The 8543-nt window shown below is 42.3% G+C and overlaps 1 protein-coding gene across 1 annotated transcript; it reads left to right on the top strand.

The window, feature by feature from the left end:
* The first annotated feature begins 211 nt into the window (after positions 1 to 211).
* Positions 212 to 6612, top strand: LOC116319210 (zona pellucida sperm-binding protein 3-like). Its single transcript, XM_031738473.2, has 11 exons — positions 212 to 628; positions 723 to 825; positions 1262 to 1380; positions 1459 to 1577; positions 2539 to 2642; positions 3316 to 3493; positions 3733 to 3850; positions 5325 to 5416; positions 5542 to 5636; positions 6164 to 6301; positions 6459 to 6612. The coding sequence occupies exons 1-11, from the start codon at positions 278 to 280 to the stop codon at positions 6581 to 6583; spliced, it is 1542 nt and encodes a 513-aa protein (XP_031594333.1). The 5' UTR covers positions 212 to 277; the 3' UTR covers positions 6584 to 6612.
* Positions 6613 to 8543: the final 1931 nt, after the last annotated feature.

Raw genomic sequence — 8543 nt, 5'->3', positions numbered from 1 at the left:
CCACTTTCACCAACTGCTTGTTTATAGAGAGTTATCTGATTGTTGGAGTGTTCTTTGTTTTACTGTAGGATCTTTTTCTTACAGTAAAGCGCCTTGAGGTGCTGCTGTTGTGATTTGGTGCTGTATAATGGGGAGCGCAGCAATCAATACTGAAATACTCCAGGCTGGAATCCAATCAAGTCATTAGGAGTAGGTGGAGCCAGTGCCAAGTTCCTATACCTGATTTCTGGTGAAGAGACAAACACAGCAGTGCTGTCTTGTTTTGTGAAAACTTCTAATGGAGCTGGGGTTTGTGTTCGGCTTTGTGCTTTTCTTCTTAGCTGGAAACTTCTGCTTCACTACACAAAATTGGTTAAACGTCAGCACCAATGACACTTTTAGCCAAATCCCAAAAGAAGAAGTGACAACAAGCTCGCAGCTGCCAAGATCACTGCAGACAGCCGGACGTCACCAGATGGAACAAAAGGATCCGGCCGGCTTTCCTGTCAGCTACCGGGTCAGGAGCCACCAGCTCAGGAAGCAGAAACCTTCCCAGCTGGAGCAGGGGGAGACCGTCCAAACTCAAGAGTTGGCACAACTGCAGGAACAAGATCCAGATCTAAACCTAGCAGTCAAGCAGAAATCAAAGGTAGTATAGAAAAATTATTATTATTATTTTTAGACAGCTGCACAGCATTTATTGAATTCTCTGCACTATATAATCCATTCGGATGTTATTCCAGGTGCCAGTGAAGTTTGAGGAGCGGGTTCCTGTGCCAGCTGACAGTGTGGTGGTGGACTGTGGCGAAGTAAAGGTCACCGTCGAGGTCAAGCGGAACTTCCTAGGTAATGGCTGCCCATTATTTGTTTAAATTGATCGAATTTGCAGGGGTTTTTTATCTGCAGTGGCACCGGCACAGGTCCACTTAACATACCTTCTGCTCTGATGTCTAAAAAGGAAAGGTTTAGATTAGAGGCCCAAATTGGAAAATTGAATGGAACAGTGAAGATGGGAGACTCAGTGCTGATTACTGCAAATGGCACAGACAATGGTCTCGGTGATCAATATTACGTTTCCTCTTATTTCTTCACTCTGTGAAGGGGCATTCGGCTTGTCTGTCGGGTGCTCGAATGCTGACTTTACAGCAGTGCATTAAGAAACTTTTCTGTTTGTCCTGTGGCTGAACCTCCACTCCTCGTGAGTGTTATTGACTGGAGAAGGATAAAATGGCCTCAGGTAATGGTCTCGATTTAAGCAGCGCCTTCTCCGCTTTGTTCTTAGGAAACGGTCAGTTGATCCGTCCGAGTGATCTGACCTTAGGAGACTGCGCTGCGGTAGACACTGAGGGACTCGTCCTGGGGTTTCAAACGGAGCCGGAGGGCTGCGGCAGCACAGTGACGGTGTGTGGCTCTGTTTTCTCAGGCCTATTTACTGTCGTGCATTTCACTTCACTCTTAACTGTTTAATACTTTCTTCAGATGACTGAAGAAGCCATCATCTACACATTTACTCTGATGTACTCTCCGACTCCGATTAGCAACACCTTCATTTTAAAGACCAACCCTGTTGAAGCGGTAATTCAGTGCCACTATAAAAGGTAACGCCTTGTGGTTTACCCCCCATGTTCGTTAGAGATTCATTCTAAATGTCTGTAAAAGGATAAATGTAATCACTGTGATGTCAGAAGCTATGAGTCTTTGAAGCTATGAGTTTAGCGTTTTGCCTTCTCTCTGTTGCTGGAGGGGATGTATGGATAGGAGAGACCAAACGTAAGGCAGCTATGCCCAAGTGCCTTTTTTTTTCCCTCTAAATATTCAGTTTAATTCATTTTTATTTATATAGCAGCAAATGACAACACCAAGATGCTTTATATTGTCAGATAAAGACCCTACAGTAATGGAGAGAAAACCTCAACAATTAGGCAACCCTCTATGAGCAAGCACTTGGCTACAGTGGGAAGGAAAAACTCCCTTTTACCAGGAAGTAACCTCCAGAAGTACTAGCTTTAAGGAAGGGCAGCCATCTGTTGCAACCAGTTCGGGGTGAGGGGAAAGAGGCAGGAATCATATTATATTTCCACATGATGTTAGTGGAAAAAAATGATATATTTATACAATCATTTGACTTTTCGTACCAAAAGGAATTCACCCTCTTTTCTTATTACTTTCACTTCCCTGAGTCTGATGGTCGTCCAAATTTCCTAGAGTATACAAATCTAGCTGATAGCACAGGTTATACAGAGTTATCTGCAGGGCTTATGAATCTGTAGCACCCTGTCGGTATTACTATCTATAGCAGTCAGAATGCATGATGTCTCACACCAGTAACAGAGAACTGTAGCTTAAACTGGTTTAAAGTGCATCCTACAGTATATAGTACTAAAAATGCCCCCAAAGTCCTGAACTTACCTTGGTGAGCCATGCACAAACCCTTTTATAGTTATGTTTACCTGTAGATGTTTAACTCTTGTATCTTTCTGTCAGTGGCGTGAATATTCTTCATCCTTGATGGGGCTCTCTCGAGTGAAACGCCCCTCCTTCCTGTAATTGTCTTCACAGGAGGCATTACGTAAACAGCGATGCCTTGAGACCCACCTCGAAGCCGTTGGCCTCCCTCATGCAAGTGGAACAGTGGCTGCACTTCTCCCTGCATCTCATGACAGGTGGGGGCAGGTCAAAAATGACAAACTTGGCGCTTATGTTCTGAGGGGAAGGAAAAACTTTTGATGTGCACCAGCCGGTCTGGCTAATTTCCCCGGCGACAGGCGTAATTGCAATCACTCGAGGCCTCGCGGGCTTCGTCGCGACTGTTAAAGATGCTAAACACCGACTTGATAAACAGGAGTGAAACTTTTGCATGGTGATGAGCTGAAATTACATGCCTCGTAGGCTGCAGCTGACCCGACAGGGTCACTCGCACAATGGAGTGATCAATATACTGCTGATTGTGTGTTTTCTAATTAATTCTAAGCTATGCGCTGCAGACAGGCACCGCACCAGACTGGTGTTCATCATCGTCATCATATGAGCAGAACCGTCCTCCAGCTCTGATTTACTTACTATAAACCTGTCTGGACTGGATGCAGTTATGAAGGAAATTATGAAAGTTTTAAACTAGTTTTTAAAGGCACAGACCTCATTTGCGTTTCCTACTCAGGTTAATGATTCATTTATTGTCCTCTTTAAAGTATTTTTCTCTTACTGTTCCAGTACCGATATCCTACTGTCTGCTGAAACAGTGCCACACTCTCTCCCACGGGCATCATTTTAGTTTCATCTAATCGGATTGATGGCCCCAGCATTACACTCATACCTTTTTCCTCTGTATTTGATTAGAGGACTGGCAGTCGCAGAGGCCTTCCAGCGTTTATTTCCTGAATGACGTGATGCACATTGAGGCGGCGGTCCTCAGGGGTAACCACATACCTCTGAGGGTCTACGTGGACGGCTGCGTGGCCACTGCGAACCCAGATCCATACTCTCAACCCAGATACAGCCTCATTAACAACCACGGGTGAGAAGCTGTGGATCGTCTGTGGAATACTGTACCTTAAAGTGACACTAAATACGAACAGTCACTGGCTGTATTTGTTTCAAAGGGTCAGCTAGACATAATAATCAAGATTTACTGTTTGGGTCACAGTTGTGTAACAAATGGTGCATATAATCAGCAGATTTTTGCATGTAAAACTCACGCCCGTTTTTTTTTTTTTTTTTTTTTTTTTTTTTTTTTTTTTTTTCTTCAATCATGAGATGTTTAACTGACACTAAGCTGACGGGATCCAAGTCTTACTTCATGCCGAGGAGCCACGAGGATAAACTTCACTTCCAGCTGAAGGCCTTCAGGTTCCACCGAGATGACAGGAAGGCTGTAAGTAGTATAAAGATGTGTTTATGCAGTTTTGAAACTACTGATCACGTATCCTAAAGCTACTATAGAGAGGTGCGATTTGCAGCACCTGAGGTGTTAGTTTAACCACTTTACTTTTTTCTTCTTGCCTTCTGTTAGTTTTTATATATAGCAAGCCGACACCTAATATATGTGTTTGAAAGTGTTGTTTCGGGGCTACAGTATCCTCAGAAGCTTTGTGTGGAAATGGAGGAAATGAATGCCCTTTGTGGTAACCATTGATAACCATTTTATAGGTTTAGGATCCCTGCCATAAATATGAACCAGTATCAACTCCACAAAACCTTTTCTTGTGTGCCTTTTACGTCAGCGTTGGATCGTAACATTACATTAACTTTGATCAGTTTGCCATTTAGAAACCGTTACCTCCCAAATGCAGCAAGCCACTTTGAATCCATAAGAGCCTAAAAACTTTGCTATTGATGTGCTAATGTGAAATGGGCTAACGTTGTTTGTGAGAACACCGGGCTGTGGAGGACAAAGAGTGCCAAAATTAAAAGGTTATAAAAAAATTATTCGGCATGAAATGCGCCACAGTGACGTCCAAAGGAATTTTAGGAAAGCTTATATGAATTAAGTTTCATATTTATGTGTATTTGCTTTAATTTTATGCATTTTTAAATGTACTTTTCATTTTATTTTCTTTAGAATTTTCCATTTATATTTAAATAATTACTGTTTTATTTTGTTTGACAGGAAATGCAATAAGAACTAATTATAATTATATTATATTTAATTGTTTTGAAGGTTTATTTTAGAATTCTCGTTTCCTACATTTCTTCCTTCTACATTTCTCCTGTGCTTCTGTATACACGGGCCCAAACTTGCTCTTCTGGGCAAACTCCTCCAGCTGTTCTGGGGGAACGATGAGGTATTCCCAAGTAAGTCTAGAGATATAATCTGTCCAGCAGGTCCTGGGTCTGCCACGGGGCCTGATCCCAGGGTTACAAACTCAAAACACCTCATCTGGGAGGTTTCCAGATGCCTGAACTTTTTTTGAACTAGGTCCTTTTTGATATGGAGGAGTATGAACTCTACCCTAATCTCCTCCTGAATGACAAAGCTCCTCATCAAATCTCTAAAGGAGAGACCTGACCACCTTTTAGAACAAGTGTATTTCTGCAATTTGTATCCATAGTCTCCTTCTTTTGGTTATACCCAGATCCCGTTATCATAAGTGAAGGTAGGAATGTATATTGCCCACGAATACTGAAGCAAATAAATCACAAATTGTGTAATAACGAGTTTTTGGTTTTTTGGGGTTTTTTGGGGTTTTTTTTGTCCATTTAATGGCATATTTGTTTTGAGTCAAATAGTTTTTTAAATTATGGCAGTTTTGGCTCTCCATACCTGTCAGGACTCCTGATGCAGTTTATCATATAGCACATCCATTCTGAACATTAATACATTTCCATGTCGTTTAACTTTCTCATAGCTCTACATCACATGTCACCTGAAAGCAACGCCAGTCTCTGCACCCGTCGACTCGGAGCACAAAGCCTGCTCATTCCTGTCTGAAGCTAAGAGGTCAGTTTACACAAAGATGGCTCTACTGTACAGGTGTTTGCCTTCAGATTCGTTGCCATGGCTCTAATGCTAATGCAAAGCTTTGCTGCGCTTCCTCCTAACAATGCGTTTTCGGCTCTGGACAGATGGGTGGCATCAGGTGGAGACAATAAGGTGTGTAGCTGCTGTGAGACCAGCTGCAGCACGCAGAGATGGAAAAGAAGCCTTGCAGCAAATGATGGTACAGTTTGCAGAAGCGACTCTACATGACAACCTGGGATAGGTCCTGAACATGTGATGCCGGCCCAGTGGGGGGGAAATTATGCTATTCTAACCACTTTCATTATGAAAAGCATTTGCATATGCAGAATCTGTTGATTTAATTTCTGCAAACATTATTTTAAAAAGGTGTTTTTTAAGGGGCTGTGCCTAGCTGATACGAGGCTGTCTAAAATGTCATAAAAGTAGCAAACATGCATATTTTAGAAATACTTTTTCTTTTTTAAATTTAGTTTAAATGCATTCATTTGGAGTATAATACAATCAGCCACAAACCTACACAAGCAGAGGCTCCACCCGTGTTTAGACGAGCTTGCTTGCGCTCATTTGGCACACATGCCATTTATGTGGTGGATTGATTTTGAGTTAATCCCTTTAATTGTCCAACCAATCAGTCGTGTCGGGAATGGTTTACTCAGCTGGCTAAATGCACTAAGAAGATTGTTGTTTCCCTTCCAACCCATATTGGATTTGCTTATTTTTATGCAGCTCTGCGGTGGGAGGGGACGGTTGCTCTGGGCCCCATCCTGCTGGAGGAGAACGTTCTGGAAGAGGGGTCGACTGAGCCGCTTGAGCTTCCTCCAGAACCAGTTTCTCTGCAGCAGACACAAGAAGTCACTCGAGCTGGTAAGACACCCACAAAGCAACTCAAGGGGTTAAAAAAAAAAAAAAAAAAAAAAAAACCTCTCTGACTTGACTTTCTTCCCACTCCCTTGAGTTTTCTCTCAACTGCTAATAGAAGTGGTAATATTTGTCTTCTGTGTCCTCATCCTCCCTTTTTCAGCCTTGTTTTCAGCAGTAGCCCTGCTGTGTGGAGTCTGGATGGTGCTTGCTGTGGTGTTAGTTTTCACCAGCACTGTGATTTGCAGCAGACTTCGCAAACCCACCGGATACTCTATTTGCACCTGAGTAAGAAGAAAATAAAGCATTCATACCCATGCCTCGACCTTTATTTCTTCTGTTTTCCTCCCTTTGAGTATAGATCAAGGACCAGAAGTCTATTTAACCAAAGTTCATTATGCAATGGACATAAATTCCAAATTCGAACATGGGGGGTAATCAAGGTTCTTCACAGCTAAACCTTTTCTGCTTTCGCTTCTGCTTGGTGGCATCCACAGTGATGCTTGCATGCTTAGGTACTCTTGGGGTTAAGGGGTTGAGCCGGAGTGGCCAGCCTTGCGAGAAAATGACTTGGCCATAAAATGTACACTGTTAACACAACGTGTTTTATATTGCTCTATCAATCAGTATCCTTTAATACCAGGCAGGGTCTTACATTGAGCCTGCTTCAAGGTGTGAATACATTACTGTATATGATCCAGATTTTTCATATGGTGCAGGGCGGGTGTGGCCACTGCCTGACCTTTATTGTAAATCCAATATAATTTTGAACAAACTAGAATGTAAAAACGCACCAAAGGAAAAGTACTCGAGGTATAAAATGAGCCTGGGTGCAGACTCTTTTTGCTAAATTCATGCATGGATGATTTGCTTGGTTCATATTTTTTTTTTTTTTTTTTTTTTTTTTTTTTTTTTTTTTTTTTCCCAGCTTGTCCAGCCTCTGCCCTGTTCTCTGGGAGCTAATTTAATACACGCCATTACTACCAAGCTGCCATGCAATTCACTTGAGCTGCATGAGATTTTTCCATCTTTGTAATAATCCACATCTAAAACAAAGATAACTCTGGAGGGGGAAAAAATGGTAAAAGTAGCCGCACTGACAACACACTGCGAGGTAAAATATAAAGTACCATTCCAGGAACAATAGTCATTTTTTCAGACTCGGGCCATTTTCATGTTTTTTGTTTTGTGTGTTTTTTCTCCCCTTTAATTCACCCCCCTCCAGCTTTCTGCCAGTGGTGGAGTATTCATGAAATGGGGCTCATCATGAACTGTTGCTCACAAGCCCGGGAAGACGAATAGACATAATTAAAAAGCCCATAAAGGCGAGAGCAGGGGCTTTTATTACAGTAATATGTGAAGGCCTTGGTTTAATGGGGTGTTTGTTCCTGTGTGCAGGGCTGACGGCTGTGCTAGTTTACTGCCAGAGCGATGCTGACCGCCCCCACCCTCCCACCCTCCCCATCTCCACCACACCAGAGGCTAATAAAAAGCCATACCTAATGATGCACCAGCAGGGCGCATGACAGCGACAAGCATGCACACTCTGAGGCACAGTGATGGACACTAACCCACTAGACACGAACCTCTTTCTGCAAAAAGGTAGAGAACAAAGAGGCGAGAACAGGAAACCAGTGGCCACATGTGCTGACAGAATGGCTTACTTTTGCAGTCTGAGGACGCACAATTGGCTTTGCATTCACTGGTAAACACATTTCCCTGTTTTATAATGGGAACAACAAATAATACTTTTTCCCATTTGGAAGGAATGTGAAAAGTGAGATTGACATTTTATTAGCAGCTCGCATCCAGAAGACACATTAGCTTTATTTTAATATTCACTCTACTTTTTGGTCTCTGCCAGCGTGAGAGAAAAATACTCTTCTTTAACTCATAAATGCTGATTGCATTCTGTTGTTTAGTCCATTTAGAGCTAGACTAAACTTAGGTAAACCACGGGAGCTGAAATAAGCTAAAACACTTTGTAGAGTTGGGTTTGTCTCTACTTAAAGTCTCAGGTACAGGCATAGATTTGGGATGTATGTGAAATGTAATCAAAGCCTGTATCGAGCCTTACTGGTGTGATACATGTGGAATGGTCTCAAAAAGCAAGGCATTGCAATCACCAGCCACCTTATTAGGTACACCTTATTAGTCAGAGAATGCAAATCAGAATTGTCTTAATTCATTTGTGGTATAGACTGAGCAAGGTGATGGAAACATTTTTCAGAGATTTGGGTCCACATCA

Source organism: Oreochromis aureus, linkage group 23 (assembly GCF_013358895.1).
Source record: "Oreochromis aureus strain Israel breed Guangdong linkage group 23, ZZ_aureus, whole genome shotgun sequence".
Lineage (NCBI taxonomy): Eukaryota > Metazoa > Chordata > Actinopteri > Cichliformes > Cichlidae > Oreochromis > Oreochromis aureus.
Note: the sequence above shows the minus strand (reverse complement) of the source record. Positions and strands in the feature narration are given on the sequence as shown.

Excerpts from the sequence above, each read along its gene's own strand:
- LOC116319210 (XM_031738473.2), top strand. The coding sequence starts at position 278 with ATGGAGCTGGGGTTTGTGTTCGGCTTTGTGCTTTTCTTCTTAGCTGGA. Across the intron at positions 629-722 it reads CAGTCAAGCAGAAATCAAAG|GTGCCAGTGAAGTTTGAGGA; the intron begins GTAGTATAGAAA and ends ATGTTATTCCAG. Across the intron at positions 5,637-6,163 it reads AAGCCTTGCAGCAAATGATG|CTCTGCGGTGGGAGGGGACG; the intron begins GTACAGTTTGCA and ends ATTTTTATGCAG.